This window comes from Dromaius novaehollandiae, chromosome 1 (genome assembly GCF_036370855.1).
Source record: "Dromaius novaehollandiae isolate bDroNov1 chromosome 1, bDroNov1.hap1, whole genome shotgun sequence".
Lineage (NCBI taxonomy): Eukaryota > Metazoa > Chordata > Aves > Casuariiformes > Dromaiidae > Dromaius > Dromaius novaehollandiae.
In genome coordinates, this window is record NC_088098.1 from 12,443,638 (window position 1) to 12,462,278 (window position 18,641).

The window sequence follows — 18,641 nt, forward strand, 5'->3', positions numbered from 1 at the left end:
GCCTGTCTGCCTGCTGGCTGATACACATATTGGGGCTACCTGTCATGCAAACAGGGAGATGAAAAGCTTTCAGAAAGAAAACTGGTACATTCCCTACCTAGATTTCAGGCTGCAATTTGTTAGTGACTATCTTGAGCTCTTTGCCACTATCAACTAAAGTGTACATCAATAATGCAGATAGGAAGACTGATCCACCATGGGATTCAGTGGAACTATTCTTGGTGTCCAAATGGACCTGAACAAAGTTGAATTGTCATTCCTTTTTCCTTTCAGTTTTCAAATCACTGTAAAATTTTGTATTATAGCAAGAAACCAGACTGATGATAAGCCACCATGCTGGTATATTCACAAATGTAGCAAGAACCACAGAGTTACTAAAATCATTATTTAATATTTCAGTATAAATATATTTGTGTCCTACATCCTGTCATATGCATTTTATATCAACCCAGACCAAATAAAAGAATCATGTTTGGATCTGAAAATGCTGTAAATCTTTACTGAACTATCTTCAGGTTCTACAGTAGACGTTAAGTCACTACACACACTGTGCTCACGGTAGTGAGCTGATGAGGCTAATGGTCTACTAGGTATCTTACAAACATTAAAGAAAACTATACAAATTATACACAAGTTGAAGATAAAATATCACTCCCAACTATTAGACTATATGATATAAATTAAAAAATTTAAAATATTTATATATTCTCTAGTAACTGTACAGGTTGTCTACAGACTGTCAGAATAATATAGATCTATGTACAAGCACATGTGAATAGGGTTAACACTACTTGCTTTTTCAACTGTGTGAGTAGGTGGTCAGCAAAGTATGAAATAAGAAGATCCATGTCATTTTAGCCTCCATGTATGTATATGAATACATCTCTCTATATATGCATACACACACAAATACTAACAAGCCCATTCCAAAACTTGGAACATAATCTTATATAGTAAATCCTTCATAAGGTGTATGAAAGTATCCATCAAGCTTCATGCATTACTGCATCTGTATTCACCTTCTGTTGAGTGACAATGTGTTGCTGGATTATATAAATTTTGGAATATTCAATCTACAATTTTGTTTCTGTTGGAATCTGTAGGAAAGACGTAGAAATAAATGTCACTTTGGATGAGGAATAACCAGGATATGTACTCTCTAGTGAGCAATATGTGACAATTTGCTACTTCAAAGTAGGAAGACTTTGGGAAGGCCTTCGTCTAATATTCTAGATTTCTGTATAACATTCAACCCATTTTTTCCTCATGTGGCTGCCATGTTCTGGATCCTGCTTTTCTCTTTGTTACCAGAAAGTGGCCGAAAGCTGCCCTTCTTATCCCCTCTCACCAACCTCCCCTTCTACCTGTGACATTTAGGTGAATGGCAGTAATGTTGGTCTTTGCCATGTGAACGTGCTACCAGAGGCTTGTGAGCCCCTTGCAGGAGGACGGTGATGCGGAGGCTGCTGGGAGGGCCCCCTAAAACGGCCTTGGCCCAGCCTCCCTCTGCAGATTATCCGTGTGCTGCCAGCAGGCAAGGCCAGGGATAGCCTCTGTGAGCAGAGCAGTGTGTTTCTTACTCCTGTAATGCTTTGCCTTAAGTCAAATCCCATTAATAAATCAACAGAATGGTTTCTGCCCTGGGCTGACGCAAGAGCCCAGTGACGCAGAAGCTTCTGTTATCTGACTTCACAGCTCTTGTGAGCAGCTTTTGGGGACTTTCCGTGCGCATTTCCCACAGGCCTGGGGCTGGAGTGCCACCGCTGGAACCAGGAGCCTTACCGTGTGCTCCCGGCTGCGTAATCCTCCGCTGGTACTGATAATGCAGTGGTTGTTGCTACCCTTCTCCTGCAGTGAACACAACAAGTTTGGGGTTAGAAAATGGGTTGTTTCTTTTTTTCTTTGCTTGTTTTTCTTTTCTTTTACCCTTTTTCACATCAAAGGAGTCAGTCTGGAAGGAAGGAAGCTGCTCTCGCTTGTCAACCCTTTGTGTCCCTCTGACAGATCTCCGAGTCAGGGAAGAAAAGCTGGGCCAGTTTAACTAAGTAGGATTAGATACTGATTCAAAGTATTTAAAATTAGATACTGACTCAAAGTATCCTGATCTGGCTAGATCCACCAGGCCCACCTCATCACCCATGTTCCCAAGGAGATGGCTTCAAGCGAAATCCGCCGCGAGGCCCATCTCCAGGTTATTCACTTCTTTCGGTGAACTAAAGCAGTGGTTTGCTAGGCACCTGCGCCAAGAGCCGTGGTTACTCTCCAGATCTGCCAGAGACCAGCTGGATTCTGATCATTAAGTCTTTGAATTTAGACACTGCGGAGGGGGGTACGGCTACATGTGCAATTCACTGTTGGTTACCACTAAACTAAACAAATGACCTAATGTAATGTAGCAAAAGATGAAAACTGTAGCGTTACCTCAGTGGGCTTTAATTTTGGTGAGCTGGCTATGTCCTTCTTCAGCAAAATGTGTAAAACTGCGTCATGAATGGTGAGAAAAAATATAGATGGCCTAATCTCCTCATCAAAAAATGCGCTTCTCTCCAGTTTGTCCAGGAAGCCCTCTGCAGGGGAACAAAATCGAAATACAAAGTGGCTTGCCTTGAAACTCAAGAAATGATATATCTTAGCATAGCCACTGAGTGAACATGTAGGAATTTCTGGTTAGGTGCACGATCTTCGTTATTATTGCAGACGGGTTCCTGTTTATTGATGTGGAGAGGGTGGGATATAAACTTCTGTTAGTGCTGCCCCAGGCAGGAGAGTCTTTGGGCCCCATCTCTTTTCTAACGCCTAACCTAGGCCACCCAATAGTGGCTCCTCATTGCCCACAGCTGGGAGGCACAGACTGGGCAGCTGTAGGCAAAATGCACCTTCGCACATGGCTGCCACAGCCCGTTATGGGCGGCATGAGATAGATCATGAGTCCTCTCAGCTGGAGCTGTTGTCCTGTGGTCACCTGGGTTTCTTTCTTTAGCTGAAGGTTTGGATTCAGCAGCTGCCAGAAGAGACTCAGGACAGCACAGCTCTTCACTCCTGCAGGACTGGGCACTTGCTTCACTGGGGACAGAGGGGCAGGAGAGGCAGAGAAATGGCTTTTCATAGCAGGACACAAGAGAAGAAAAGAGGGAGAGAGCTATAAAGGAGGAAACTGGAGGGAAAAAAGCTTGGAGGATGTTGTAGTTACAGCTCTTGGTTCCCTTTCTGTTTATCCTGCTCTTGGTCACCACATTTAAAATGTTCATCTCATTTCAAGATTGTATAGTTTGGCTTGTGGCTTTCTGGCAGGATCAGCCTGGGGCCTGTCTGCGGGACTGCTGCATTATGGGTACAGGGAGTTGGTTTGGACTGTTACAGAAGCGTGAAGTTGGGTTGATCCTTCTCAGCCTTGCCCTGGGGTGGATGGGGAAGGCAGCGAGATGAGGTAGAACTAAATAGAGACTGTCAGAAATGCGAGAACTCACCATGGGCCCCCACGATGTAAACATCTACGTTGATCCGGACAAATTCTTTCAACGTCTGTTAAACAGAAAACAGGCAGCATTTAGTTACTGGTATTTTTGCTATTAACAGCTATTACAGTGGTTAGCTACAGCTGCTATTCAGGCAAATTTAAGATATTGACTGCATTTTGAACAATGGTGAAGAGCTCTAAATCCAGACCCTGCTGCTCCTAAAGTCAGAATAGTCTCTTCATATGGCTGCAGGCAGGGGCGACTGATCCTTTCGAAAAGGGTCAGTATCAAATACATTTAGCATGCAGTGAAAAAGATGATCTTTTGTAAATTGTATGGCTTTATTGTACCTACTTTACACACGATGAAATTGAGACTCCAGGAAGTTCTGGAGAGATTTTTCTAACCAGAAGTTAAAGCAGAACTGCCGTTTCCACCATACACAGGGGATGTTTAGCTCCTATGGAAACAGGTTCATGCACCTGATTGTGGATTTAAATAATTAGCTGTAGCTACCACTGCTTGAAAATCTAACCCTTATTTCTTCATTCAGGGTTGCCCTGGAAAGTGACAGCGGGAGCAGAAATGAAACTGCAGTGTTTGAACCCCCAGCCCTATAGTTAGAGACCTGTTTCATACATACATTTCTGTAAAGCTTCACAAAATATTATTAGTTGAAGAAAGGGTGCCAGAGCCAGCAATGATGCTCTGATTCCAAGCAACATTTAGATTAGATCCTATGATTGCGTATACATATATATATGCATATATATATCTTTTTATATAAAATACTATCCTATATTTAGACAGTATTATATCCTTATATCCTAAACATTTTCCATGGAAAATGTATATTAGAATTAACAATAACTGAAAGGTTGCCACTGATTTTCCAGTCCATACAGAAATATCTTTAAGAAGCTCACTACATTCATGTTTTTTTCTTTTTATATGTTCCCTGTCTGCCTCATGAATTAGAATTACCTTTAGGAGGACCCTCATGGCAGAAACATCAAGGAAGGACACTGCTGAGAAATCCAGAACGATGCTGTGGATGTCCACTCTGGGCACAGAGATGGTGGGAGGGAGGTCAGTGCTCCAGTCTATCCAAACAGGCAAGTCTGTCAGGTCGGTGGGCTGGTCCAGTTCCTCTAGCCTGTTGTTGTCTAGTTCTTCATCAGACTCATGCGTATAATTAGCCAGGCAAATCAAGCCTTTCTGTGTCAAAGGAGAAAAGTGTCACAGTTATTGCTTGCTGTTCAAGACTCTGCCCAGGGTGGAGAGTGCGTCTTATACCAGGGTGAAAGTCACGGCGATGCGAAGCTTGTGTACCTAGGAGATGGAGCAGACGCTACCTGCATTTTACACTAGGAAAAGTTCTGCCTCTCCCAGTCTGGAGGAGTTTGGAAATGCTGGCGTTCCTCTCATTAATCATTGAATCATCATCATAATCAGTTAATCTTTGCCTTTTATTTTCCCCAAGGATATACTGTTCCCAAAATCAATGGTCAGATGACCTTGCATTCAGTGGCTTTGGAACAAATCAACAAAAAATATGAAGGATTTGGACTGAGAGAAAACCGACTTTATCTTACTGTTAATTCGGCATGAATATCGCCTCTGTGTGATCTGATCCTACCACCTGAAGCCAAGCAAAAGTCCACTGCGGACACGCGAGCGCTGCCCATTGTATGGCTGTGGGTCTCTAACTGTGAAAGCCATGTAAAATCTTATTTTTGAAACTTGCTTTTAGGTCATGAAGTGGCAATGTGGGGAACAGCATATCAAATTAGGACATGGCAGGAGGATGCTGTGAGGCACTTCTCAGCTGCTACAAGTTAGAGAGCTGGTTGCTTAATTCCCCTGGGTCTTGCCCACTTTACTCCCAACCTGTCTGCATTTAGTGGAGTTGATTTACATACAGATGTCACCTGCAGCTCTCCTTTCTTCAGCATCTTTCTGATTTTCCTCAGAGCTTTATTGCGTTTCCTCAAGACTCTCAACGGGTTGAAGCCGACCTGCAGGTACAGCACTTGGAATAATTCTTCACGTTTAGCCAAAAATTCCAGTATCATATCAAAAATCATGATGTTCAGTCTAGCAAATACCAGTAAACTATTGCATATAAGATACAAGCAAAAATAAATGAGCAAATATCCTTGGCTGGATTCATTACGATGCACAGAGCTTTTGTAAGAAAGATATTTCTTTGTATTTCTTTACTACCTTTAAATAAGTAGTGTTTATATTTTAGGAATGCCTTTCTGAGCTCTTTTACTCTGAAACAGAGTCCTTCATGCAGCTGCTCGCCGGTGCCCACCCTTGCTTTCCTCTGTCTTTACAGAGCACAGCACAGCCTGCTGTTCCCGTGCCCTGCCAAGAGGACGCGGTGCCACCACGTCCCTGCGCGCACAGGCTGCACGCTGAGGGGAGAGCACTGGTGAAACTGGGACCGGGGCCAGGGCGGTGACTGGGCCGCATCTTTGGTTTGTGTCTCTGGTGCCTCACGCCTGTGATGGGGCCTCTCTGTGACATTAAAAGGTCCAGGGCAAAACCCCAGTGACACCAGGGAAGGGTGCAGCATCTCACATGGCTTTTCCTTCCAGTCATACGGGCAGGGTTCAGGCTTTATGTTACCCACGGCATTTCATCAATTTGAACAAGGGGCCCTTCTCCCTCTTGGGAAGATCTTTACAGCCAAATGGAGGCGTGATTACAAATCTCTTTGCGGCCCGTTTGCATTAGCGATAGGACGCCGGTGCAGACAGCAGGGAGGCCGCGGTGATGCTGTAGCACAGACCAGTAGCTCCGGTAGGTTGTGCGGGGCTGGCTAGCCCAAAGCTCGTCCGACCACGTCTTTGTTACGATACGGCTGAACGTGCTATCTAGATTAAAGACCTCTCAGACAGTGCCCGTTTTGCTGTCCCCGACTGCAGCGTGGGTCATACAGACATTGTTTTCTTTTCTTGAAGAAGAAAAACAAAAGTAATCATGCTGTCTGCATGAGTCTCTTGAATCTGTTAGCCAGTTTCAACAAAATTAGAGAGGCAGATAAATTAAACTAATAAGGGTTAAAAATACTAAATTCCTGCAAGTCTGCTGAAATTCTCAGTGTGGAAGAAAAGGGAGATTATTGGTATGAGTTTGGTTCAAACAGCCTGGCCAGGGAGGGCTTCTCTGGCCTGCTGAGGGTGGAGGAGCCTGGCCTCCGGTGCTAGCTACAGAGCAACATGTTGCCATTGCCCCGTTTGTCACGGAAGAAACTGAGATCTCCTTCGTAGCATGATTTCCTTCAGCTCTTCTTCTGCCTGCTGAGATTAAAATCTCTGGGGCAAGTAAGCTTAACATTTACTGGATATAAATAATATAAATGATAACACAATAATGTCCTTTTATATGTCAATATACAATAATGTCTCTGTATCTATGGTACTTTTTTCTAAAGGGCTTTGAAACGTATATACACTGTTATGGTATAAATGCAGCACAAGTCAGGCTGTTCTCTTTCTCAGAGGTATGTATGTACACATGGGACTGCCGGAGTAGAAAAATAACATTTGAATAATGCGTGGAAATCTTTGAACTGTGAATAGACTGCATACATTATTGGGAAATTATTGGGAAATTGCATTCACCTTTAATGCATCATGCAATTCATCTATTTAAAATTATTGCCAAATGCTTACAGCAGTGATGAGTTTCTCTCTGAAGAATTCAGCGTTAGCAAAGAAAATAGGAGCTGCACATCTGAAAATCTTCACTCCCTCTGGCTCATAGATCTGTATAATGAAGCAACAGTGTCACTAATGTCATCTATTAAAGAAACATAAATGCAGCGGATAAAAAAAGAAATATGAAATTTCTCACATCAGTGTAATCCTTCCTGTTTTTGTAGATGTCACTTCTTCCGACATTAGCCAGAACGGTGCAGCTTGGACTGCAAACAAGGACATATGAAGTTATTTGTACCTGCTACTGCAACTTGGTGGACTGGGCAGCGGGGATCATGATTGCCATGTGGTTCGAGGATCGGACAAAGCAACCTCCATACAGGCGGTAGATATAAAGATTGCGGCACAAAAACCTTCTTTGCAAAGCTGAGAAACACCTTTGTGAATGATTTAAGACATTAACATCCTTGGCTGCATCTTGGGGAAGATTTCATTCAAATGAGAGAATACAGACAGCAAGCAGCACTGTTTGGTTTTGATGGTGTTGCTTGATTTTAATTTGATGTCTGATTGTGGGTTGGACTGTGACCCTTTTCCTCAGCCTAGTAAGCAGTTGTTCACGGGAGTCGTTGCCAGAATAATAATTACTGTAGCTAGTGCAGTCCCATGCGGTGCCAGATCGCTTCTGCCTGCCTGTGTATGAGACCTCCCCGGTGAGCGCTCGCCCTGCCCAGCAGCCCTCCCGAACCTGACCTCGAACGCAGAGTCATGCCACAGCAGCCAGTGTTAATATCCTCCTCTTCTCACCAACTTACCCATTTTTGTGGTGTTTAGCATGCATGCAGCTAGGAACATGTCTTTATTTGCAAACACCTCTGCCCAGTTTCTTTCAGGGATCGCAGTGTGGATTTTGCTGCAGATTGCAGCATCAAGAGCGTGACGATGGGAATGGTACTTCTCAGACATGCAACGACCCGGTGAGGGAGCCTCGTGGCAGGCTGAGGCCCTACGCCGACCCGGCTTGCCAAGGGGCTTAGTGCAGCCCTCGGGCAGCGCCGTGCTCACCCTGTGGGAAAGCAAGGGGCCTGCTGCTGGGCTGAAGTGGGGTCCTACATTCAAGGGTTTACATGCAAAATTGATTTTTATTATACTGTTGCTTGACAGACCAAGGCACACTAACCCTGGCCTTCGCTGTCTGCGGGTAGTTTGTTTATGCCCTGAGGCCCAGAGGTCTCTTATCGTCCCATTCAGCAGGTACTCACATCTGGGAGCGGATGACCACGGTCAGCAGCTGGAAGGCCACGGCGACCGCCAGCCCAATGTCCAGGCCGAGTAAGAGGGTGGCCAGGAACGTCACCACCCATATGGCCTGCAACGAGCAGAGGAGAGGTCCGAGATTACCCACGTATTATGGACCCGTGTCATGAGCCCAGAGTGGGAGCAGGAACGTCTAAACTGATGTCTCAGCTCTGATCTGGGCTGTCCCCATCCCTCTGGTAAGTGGTTTCATGTTTCCTATCTTTTTCCCACAGTGGGAGCTACATGAGTGTATGAAAGGCAATATGTAGCCCGTGCATTAAATATTTAGACATGTTATACAACTTCTTTCTGTATTTGACTTTAAATGATGAGTCATATTTTGATTAAATTGATGAAAATGAATGTAGAAAAGAGAAGTCAGCAGAGAGAATTGACTGAAAACAGGTGGGACAGAATGCAAAACATTAGCAAGGAGTGTGAGAATGAAAAAGGCATGCTACTATTGTAATTTCCATTTGGTGAAGTAAGGCAGGTATAAAAATAAAATAAAGGAACGTATAAAAATAAAGGGAATTTGCTAAACAAATGATTTTTTGTAGTGTTTCATTCCTGAATGTGCGTGGGACTCCACTTACACAGTCATACTTGTCTTTTCTCCATAAGATGCCTATTTCCTTGAACTGCATGAGCATTCCCTTTAAGTTGCCAAGAGCCAAAGATGCAAGGACTGACTGTTAACAAAGACCAAAATGTTCCATTGTAAAACAAGCAAAGCAAATGTTGAATGTTAACAGTTAAAAGATCATACAAATAGCATCAAAGCACAGCTGAAAGGTTCAGCAGCTCCTCCTGGTGCATCGCTGTTGCGAGTCAGGATGCACCTTTCCATCGCACGGGAATCTCCCTAGCCACAGCACAGCATGGGACCTGACTTGTGGCTGTGAATCCCACCCAGAAGCTGGTGCTGCAATGTTTGGTGTTTGGGCACTTGTATTCCCTCGAGGGTCTGGACTGAGATTGGTTACAGCTGGTCCTGGCTACCTTCACATTCCTCACTGTCACCCATTTGGAGGCAAAGGCCCTGATTTAAACTTTAGTGCAGCATCCTTCTGGGGAAAAACAGAGAAGTGCTTCATGTCCCTCACCTGTTACAGAACACCCCCAATAAAATCTGATAGTATTCTACAGTAATTGCCATAAAAGAGACCTCCGTGGCGTTTAAGTAGGAATGATACCCGCATGCCAGTGATACCTTTTTGCTGCACAAGAGGACTTGGACACCTATTGGAGAGTCATTTCCTACTGTGCCCTATGAGCTATGGGTCATCTCATCCCTGCACTCAGTGAGGAAGCAGCTGATCGCTTCTGTCTCTGTGTGTAAGTAAATTCACAGCTATGGTCCTCTCTGTCATCATGTGTGGAAAAAAATGGATTTTGCAAATACTGTTCTGCTCCCACAGGGGTCTATGAAAACTCCTGCTGACTCCTCCTGCAGCAGCCTTGTCTTTGGTGAGCAGGAAGAAGCAGTAGGTGAAACCAGTGAATACCTTTTGTAATGGCTCCAGGAGAAACCCAATGGCCACGATCACAATCAGGATGATGACAGCTGAGATAATACCAGCAATCTGCATGAGAAAACAATTCCACTGTGAATCTGTGCTTTGAGGCATTAGGGTCAGCCAGCGTAGAGAGCTTTCTCACATTAAATGCCTTCATGATCTTTTATCTTCTGTACCTGGCTTTTGCCTCCCGTGCTCTCCTGCACACCTGATCTTGACAGTGCTGTACTGGAGGCAAATCCTTTGAATGATCCTCCAACTATATTACTCAGCCCATAAGCAATTAGTTCCTGGAATAAAACAAAGGAGACTGTTCTTAAAAGACAGTTCATTACAGTTATTCACAGGGCCAAGCATTCCTAAAACGAATTATTCCCCATTGACTAATACACAACATTGAGTTATTCGCCTACCTGGTTGCCATCTAGTGGGTAGTCGTGTTTGATGGAATACACTTTGGCCACGGAGAAGCCTACAGCAAACCCAACAATTGCAATGGAAATGCCATCACCTATACACCTTTGGAAGACACTCATATCAGGTGCAGCAGGGCCTTGAAATCTGAAAGACAAAACCCCTGCTCTTTAAGAATACGTCTAAGGAGACAAATTGTTGAGCAAGTAAGCAAGGTGGTAGCCTTACTTTGCACTTTGGAGAGACAGGCCACATAATTGTGGATCTGAACCCTGAACTTTGAAGAAACCTTGGCTGGGACAGAAATTCTCTGTTCATCTGCATTCAGCTCAGTTTGTGTCTCAGCAAGCTCTCATTTACTTGGCCAGGACCAGCTAGCCATAGCTTATTTTGTCTAAGGTGCATGCACAGTTCTACCTTCTAATTATGCACTGATTCAGGGTCTGGCGTGGTGCTGAGGCCCCTGCACAGGTAGTGTGCTCAGGGAAGGATTTCACTGGATGGGAACAGAGAAAAATCCCTGCGTCGTTTATTGTAGTACTTTAGATACCTAAACAAATATTTACTAAGTCAGGTTAGTCTGTAAGGCTAGCTGCTAGACTTCCTGCTCCTTTGATCAGGGGCTTTTGTGGATCGTAGAAAGAGTTCTTCACTGGGCTTTTCTTTTTTTCACTAAACTGAAATCTGAAGAACGGAGGCTCTCAGGCAGAAATAGCTGTTCCTCTGCCAGCTGCCTTCACGGCCGCCCCCGGCTATCAGTGCTGAGGCAATTGAGGCAATTGAGATACCTCAGTAAATCGCTGCTGTTTGCTGTCCTAGTAAATATTCTCTCCCTCTTTATCTTAATGTGTGTCTATTAATTTTTTACACCAAAATTCTATCATCTTTGGATATACTCTATAATAATTTAAGAACATAAATCAAATAATACAGAGAATGCAGCATGAAGCCTAGTCCCCCCCCCCCGCACTGGGCAGGAGTTACTGTATGATGCTCTACAGGATGTCGGTTTTGCATTTTTGCTTTAATATAAGCAGCTGCAGAAAGAAAGCAAGCAGGCAAACAGCACCAAAACGATGTGTGTGCAATGCAAAGCCTCCCGGGAGAGCGGCAGCAGAAGGCAGCCGCGGCTCAGCGGCGTGCTCCCCAGTCTCTGCGGCAAAGTGACTTTCCCCTCAAAGATGTGTTTTCTCTTAAACACCTTCATTTTAATAACGCTTTGCTTCAGAAAGCCTGTCCGGCTTCCAGCCGCCCCTATAGCCCTCCCCAGCGGAGCCTCCCAAGGCGAGCGCTGCCGGGAGGTGCTCGGCCGATGGCCACGGCGGGGGACCAGGCGGGGACTGCGCGGGGCTTTCGGCGCCTGGCGGTGGCTGCAAACCGTGGGCGTACTCTAGGGGAAAGGGAGGCCGTGGGGCGCGATCGGCTCAGCACAGGCGGCACGGGTCAACCTACTGCTCAGCCGCTGACTCGGAAAATGAAGCATCCCGTTATTTCACGTATCAGGTTCATGAAAGAAAAAAGTGTTTTTTACTGCATAGAGGATATGCTCTGGCAAGTAACTCTTAGCTGTTGAAAATGGGTTCCCATGTTGCCGGAAGTAAAATGTTAATTTGCCTTCTGAAAGAAGATGATGCAGATGATTTTAATTGAAAGACAGAGCTGAAATGGTTCAGCGCCGAAGAACTGGAAAGAACATTTTGCTCCGCTGGTAAATTGTACAGCAAAGCACTTACCCTTCTTCTAGTTTTCCAACGATAGCTACATTAAATTTTTCTTCAAATTTAGCAAAATAGGATATCAGCGCTGCTAAGACTGTCTGAAAGATAATACAAACCACCTCCATCAGGAACGTTCAAATAAGAGAACGAAGAAACTTTCAGCAAACACTTCCTTCTCCCTCCCGCACGCACGCCAGCCTCAGCGCTAGCGGCAGCGTTATGCCCCGAGTCTGCACGCCCGCTTGCCGCTCCAGTGTAAGTCCTGAACCACCTTACGGGTATGGTTTTACATTCATAAAATCATGCAGAGAACATATCAGAATAACTCAGACAACCCGTTGTTTAACGCAGCCCAGGAGAAGAAATATTTAAAATGGAGCGTCCCACGTGCTATTGTGATTGAGCAATTACAAAAGCAAACAAGAGATGGCCGTTACCAAGAGGAACTCGATGGGGATGGGTGTTGGCAGCTTCTCTTTGTATCGATCGTTCATTTCTTTCACCACAAACACGATAAGCAAGACAATGAGCGATGTGACCAGGTCAGCAACGTTCGTTTCTGTGATTTGGCTAAAAACACTTTCCAGAGTCTGCAAAATCAGGAAGAAATACAGGGTGCTTTTGAAATAATAGTCCCTTGACAAGGTAGCGTCACTCTTTCCAGAGAGGCCTGTGTCTAAATTGCTTTAAGGATCACGGTGGCTGGGATTTATTGCTTGTGAGGCAGGTTGGATTGCAAGCCCTGGAGAAGGCACATGTGTATTTATCCAAACAGTGAAAGCATCCTGGAAAACCCTTTCCAGTGACTCCTGACTCCCCCCCGCTCGTCTGCCCCTACAGAGCGAGGTGGGGCATTTATGTCTGTGCCGTGAATGACATGAAGACTGAATTGTATTTACTGTGCACACTGCGCAGGCGGAGTGCGTTAGGACAGGACCTGTGAGAGATGGGAACTACTGAACAAGTCCCTCCCTCCATCCCTTCCTTCCTTTCTTCCTCCTTCCCTCCTTTTTCATCCCACATGCCTCACAGAATCATATCCAGGTTAGATGCATATAATATCAGTCCAGTAATAGTTAATAAATAAATGCTTGAGGCAAAGCTGAATGTGTACTTAAAATATGCTAACATACAATATAAAATGTTATATAATTAGCCTAGCTGGCTACCTGAGAATACGTTTAAATATCACAATCATATACTAATAACATATCTTTTCCTTTTTGCATTTTTGTCTTATGCTTCCTCCTGCTTGGCTGTTTTATGCTAAGATCTGTTATTACTGCCTTGTGATATGCTGTCAGGTATACACCATAGGATTCAATAACGTTAGCAAATACCGAGCACTTAATACTTACATAGATGATGCCCAATGGTGTATTAAATCCAGGGACAGTTAGTTGAAACATGAATTTCAACTGAGATACCACAACATGGACAGCTGCAGCAGTTGTGAAACCACTGATTAATGACTGTGATAAATAAATAACTATGAATCCAAACTGTAGAATTCCCATAAGCAACTGAAATGCAAAACGACCAGACATTAGTGCGATTCATTTGTATTTTTAAGCATTCTCTGCAACAAAGAGAACCCGTAACTCTTGTAATATTTAGTGAAAACAGAGATTTTCACCTAATCCCATATATCCAGGGATTAAGGAAGATACTGATTGTCACTAGTCTTGCAATAAAATCAAGACTTAGCAACAGGGGGCATAGGAGTCATTGCTAGAGGAGTTAAAAGCTATTCAGTTTATCTTGGGGCTAAAATAAATGTCCTTACTCCTAGGGTTTGCAGTACCATATCTTTTACACAGTACAAGTGCTTCATGATGTAAAAACAAATACTGGAAATCATTACACAGAGAGGAATTTTCTTCTGCAAAGACAAATCCAAATACTTCATTATTGTGAAATAGAGCATTCAGCCCCCTTGGTGTGTCTGCATCATTCACACGACTCTCCCAGCTACTTTTTCCTATCTAGCAAATGGTGTTTTGCTGTGGGCAGCGTGCACCTGTGTGGGCAGCCGGCTCTGCTCTGGGCAAAACCAGTGATTTTGTAGCATGAATCAGCGAGCAGTCACTGGAAGGGGATGGATGTCTCCTAGTCAATGCGCCAAGGTCAGGCATGTGGGAACAGGAGGAGTTTTACTTCTGTGACTACACCAGTGGAAAGCGAATAGGAAGGGCAGTCACAGTTCAGCTATTTGTGTATGTGCATCCGTGAACTCACACGCGGGCAGACACCAACCTGCAAAATCCCAGCCAGGAAGGTTACAGACGCAGCTACGATCACCCTCTCTTCATTTATTGTGGAAGTATTTGCCAAAGTGCCATTTACAGTAAAGTCATCCGGGATCAGTCTCACAACGGCGCCTCCCACCATCAGGCTCAGGACAGGGAAGGGACCTAATTAGCACCAAGGCATCCATTCGTTAGTGTTTGAAGGGCAGACTATAATTCTCCATCAGCTACAAGGGCAGCCAGCGTGCCTGAACTTACCCACTGAGATATGCCTGGATGTGCCAAAGATAAAATAGACTAATAGCGGGAAGAAACCTGCATAGAGTCCATAACCAGGGGGAACATTTACCAGCAGAGCAAATGCGAGACCTGTAATGACAAAGACACAAGGAAAGGGAGGTATATGTTATAGGCTGAAGCCAGCAGTACCTTTCAACCCGGCCTAACATGTTGTGTTAGAGCACGTTTCCCAAAGGTACCTTGCAGGACGGCCACAAGCCCCGTGTTGATGCCAGAGACGATGTCGCTCAGGATCCACTCCTTGAAGCGATACACTGGCAGCCAGGAGGCAACTGGAAACAAACCCAAGGCAGTTTTTTTGACCCTGTCTGGGGAACAGCTGTAAAGATACAACAAGCCACAGCTCTGTTAGTGAATGTCTCATCTGGTCCTTAGCCCGTCAGCGTGCACTCCCAGTCTTCGTAGGTGAAATGGAGGGAGGAGGATTCAGATTCAGTCTGCCAGAAGTCAAAGCCTTGCCTGCAGAAGGCCCTGAGCAACCCACTCTAACATAGCTGTGCTCCGAGCGAGGCGTGCTCCGAGTCTCTGGGAAAAGGCAAGCTGCCTGAGATACAACTGTAGGAAGTTACTTAAGGGAAATAGTGTCTAAAATTCTTTGGAAAAATCTGGTATCGTGTCTGATTAATGAGTTTCCATTTGCTTTGTTGGAATCTGACGTGGAAGTTGTCAGAATGAAGTTTATGCTATTTGAGAGTTGCAGTTCAGGTTGTTTCTTATATCCTTATTATAAAAAAAGAAATCTCCTTACCGAAAATACAGTTTTAGGTGATCCCGAAAGGTTTTATGGTATCTGTGCAGTTTCTCATGCTCTTCATCAAATAACTTCTCCGAGTATACAGGTCTGGCTACAACATAATGGTTACCTACAGGCTCAACCATTTCCTCTGAAATGCCGGATAAGGATGGCGATTCTTGTGTGCTTCTCCTTGCTGGTAGTCACTTAGAAACCTGTAATGAGGAACATGGTTAGCTCCTTATATACTGTGTGGTGGATAACCATAGTACAGATGAGCGAAATCCCAGCTGAGCGTTACCGCCTTTGCAGATCAAAAGACAGCAGGTTGAGGGACACCTTCCCCAGGTCTGGCAGCTGGCTTGCACTGAAATGCGTTATGTGTATTTCTGATTTTGACTTGTGTGTGCACAATTGTTGGAGCTGTCATGGGACATCACATCATACCAAATGGCACAGAGCAGTTTGCCCAGTTATGAACAGATGGAAAAGTGTTCATCTATGGCAAATTCCACATTAAAATGGAGATCCCATCCTGAAACACACAGAAAAGCTGCCTTGCTACATTTCTTGGCCCATTATTGACCTGGTCCAAGTTATTTCACTTCCAGTTTTCTACTAGCTTATTGTGGGGAAATTTGTAGATGTGTAAAAGTCCAAATAATGTTGGATGAACCTCTTAGATACGCTGTTTTTGTGGACATACTATTTTTCCATGAAGGATTTACTATTTTGGCAATGGGCTAAACAATTTTTACCACCTGTTTTAACATAAAAGAGTTAGACTTATAATATTTTCCAAAATATGTGGAGTAATAATTCTACCAGACTAATACTCAAAATCCAAGCTCATTCAAGACCCTGATCCAAAGGCTGTTAAAATCAGCAAGAGAGATCATACTTACTACAATACTATAACTTTATGCCACTCTCCCTCCCTGTACTTGGATCAGAGCTCCAAAACTGAGGGTGATGAAACTTAAATGAAAAAGTGGTAAATTTTGTTCTTTCTCTTTTCTAAACCTTACTGTATATATAGATTTGCAGGAAATAAGTTATATCTGTCAAAGATTTTACAATTGTTTTGTCTCCTAGCATGTTTATCAATCTTTTAGACTTCATATCACAAAGAGTAATTTTGTTGAAAACCCCGTTGAATAGTTTTGTTTGTCACATTGTAGGGCTAGATGTGCTGTGCTTACTCTTTGAAATGCTCATAAACCATAAAAACAAGAGAGTTGCCTGGATTTCTCTTTTGCTTCAAATTTTCCCTAGTGCTGTAACCATTGCAAATAGTTTAATTGTCACTCTGGCCTCCTTGCCCAACCCTTATTCCCTTTTCAGACCATATTTAATGCCCTGATTTCAGGGAATGTACAATATGCCTCTTTATACCTCTCAAAATATCCTTTGATTTCCTAGAGCTTGTGTTGTTGAAGGAGTATTTTGTGGGTTTTTTTTTCCTCATAGAAACTCCAATTTGCTGCTTCTCATTCTGGTTAGCTTTGGATCAATGTCACAGTAATTTACATGGGGTCCTGGATTCTCCATCCTGAGGGTCTCGTCAAGCTAAATAGTGTGAGCGTATGCCTGCTTCAAAGATTGTGGTGCTGTGTGGCATTATCCAAGTTAAGCTTAACCGAGGTAGCCTGAGTGCCTGAAGCATGGTAGAAGGTGCTTCCCAGGTGTTTCTTGGCTAGATGATGGCTGTGGCTACTGACCCTCCACTCATCCACCCTGTCCCAGCTGCATTGCTCATCTCCATCTCCTCCCCAGGTCTGTCAGCACCTATCGGGCACCATGACTTCAGTCACTATTGCTTTCCTGTTGCTTGCTCAGATTTTCCTCCCAAATATATTTAGGAAAATAGACTCCCCCTTACATGGGGATTATTTGTAAACAGGACTTTTTTCAGCTGTCTGCACTGTTACTTACTTTTGATGTTTTAAAGAAAATTGAGTACTGTGGCAAGTGCCAGTGCAGCAGAGGCTGATGTCCTCTGCAGAGCCTGAAAAGAGAGATCCTAATTCTGGTAACCTATATTGCCTTTTCAAAGCGCTTCTGTAATTAAGTCCTTGGACTTCTTGTTGGAGACTGCCAATTAGTGCGATTCTGATGACTTCTATACTGTGTCCAACCACCCACAGGGAATGAGAGCACAGCAGCAGATTACCTGCATAGCTATCAAATGGTAACAACTTTCACGCACTATTGACTGAGGCTAGATTTGAGCTGAAAACCTGGAGATAACATTCAGGTTCAGTTTTATTCCTGCTATAGCTTATAGCTTCTGATCCTATTCTTATGGCTAGCAATTGACATCACTACCATCTCTCACAGGTGAAAGGCTCTTTACTCCACTGCCAGTCCTCCACATTTGTGAGCTTTTGCTATTGCATATTTTGACATGTGTCATTTTGTTGATCAGATTAACAAAGGGATATTTTCCCCTCTATTAATTTATCCTAAATATTGACTAAGAAGTAAAAAATCTGGTAACTTTCACCAATTAATTAAATATCAGCATTCTGTGTCCCTGTTTTCAATCTGTCTATACACACTCACAAACTCGATTTCTCTGCAATATAAACATCTGAAAAATACAAACAAATCTGCAAAGGAACCTTTTACATTTTACAAGAAATACAATACATGACTAGAAGCATTTTATAAATGAGCAGTAACTTACCTGTCCTGTGTCCAGACTGGCAAGTCAGAACTGTACCTGATGTGTCTTCTGCAAAGCTCTTCAGAAGAAACCAGATGAAGATTTTATGGAAAAGATATCCCTGAAATTTTCAGAGGGAGTACAGGTATCTCATGCTGTTCTTCATTTCAGAACCTCCCTAAATACTATCTGAACTTTAATAACTAACTTCAGTTAACTTTTACAAGAAAAGGAAGATTTCACTGTGGCCTTGACCATTGAGCCTATCCTTAGGAGGGATGATAAGAGTCATTTCTTAAAGTTCTTGGGGAGATTGCTTAACTCCATTTGGTGAACTGTTTTAATTGGTTTGCAGAGATTAATATAGGAAAATAGAGATGAATAAGAAGCGCTGTCTGTTTCAATCCTGTCCTGTGCATTTGCCAGGTTTCTGTTGAGCATGGTAGGAAGTGGTGACAACAGCCCTGTAAATGGTACCCTTCACTCCTGAAACAGCATCGACCTGGTGACATGGGAGATGGGGCTGCTGGGAATGCTGGCTCTGGACAAGATGTGCCTATCTGAACCTTTACTGCCACACACCTTTAAAGGACCGTAAATTATCTTTTCAG

The 18,641-nt window shown here is 43.8% G+C and overlaps 1 protein-coding gene across 1 annotated transcript; it reads right to left on the bottom strand.

Annotated features, from left to right (window-relative positions):
- Window positions 1-371: 371 nt before the first annotated feature.
- SLC26A3 (solute carrier family 26 member 3) lies at window positions 372-18,195 on the bottom strand. The gene is made up of 21 exons (XM_026095381.2): window positions 18,052-18,195; window positions 15,378-15,577; window positions 14,809-14,948; window positions 14,588-14,698; window positions 14,337-14,494; window positions 13,439-13,603; window positions 12,518-12,670; window positions 12,096-12,178; window positions 10,362-10,509; window positions 10,125-10,238; window positions 9,937-10,014; window positions 9,025-9,120; window positions 8,392-8,498; window positions 7,326-7,395; window positions 7,145-7,237; window positions 5,381-5,476; window positions 4,443-4,676; window positions 3,468-3,522; window positions 2,422-2,567; window positions 1,783-1,848; window positions 372-1,097 (listed from the first exon to the last, which is right to left on the bottom strand). The coding sequence occupies exons 2-21, from the start codon at window positions 15,506-15,508 to the stop codon at window positions 1,074-1,076; spliced, it is 2,268 nt and encodes a 755-aa protein (XP_025951166.2). The 5' UTR covers window positions 15,509-15,577; window positions 18,052-18,195; the 3' UTR covers window positions 372-1,073.
- Window positions 18,196-18,641: the final 446 nt, after the last annotated feature.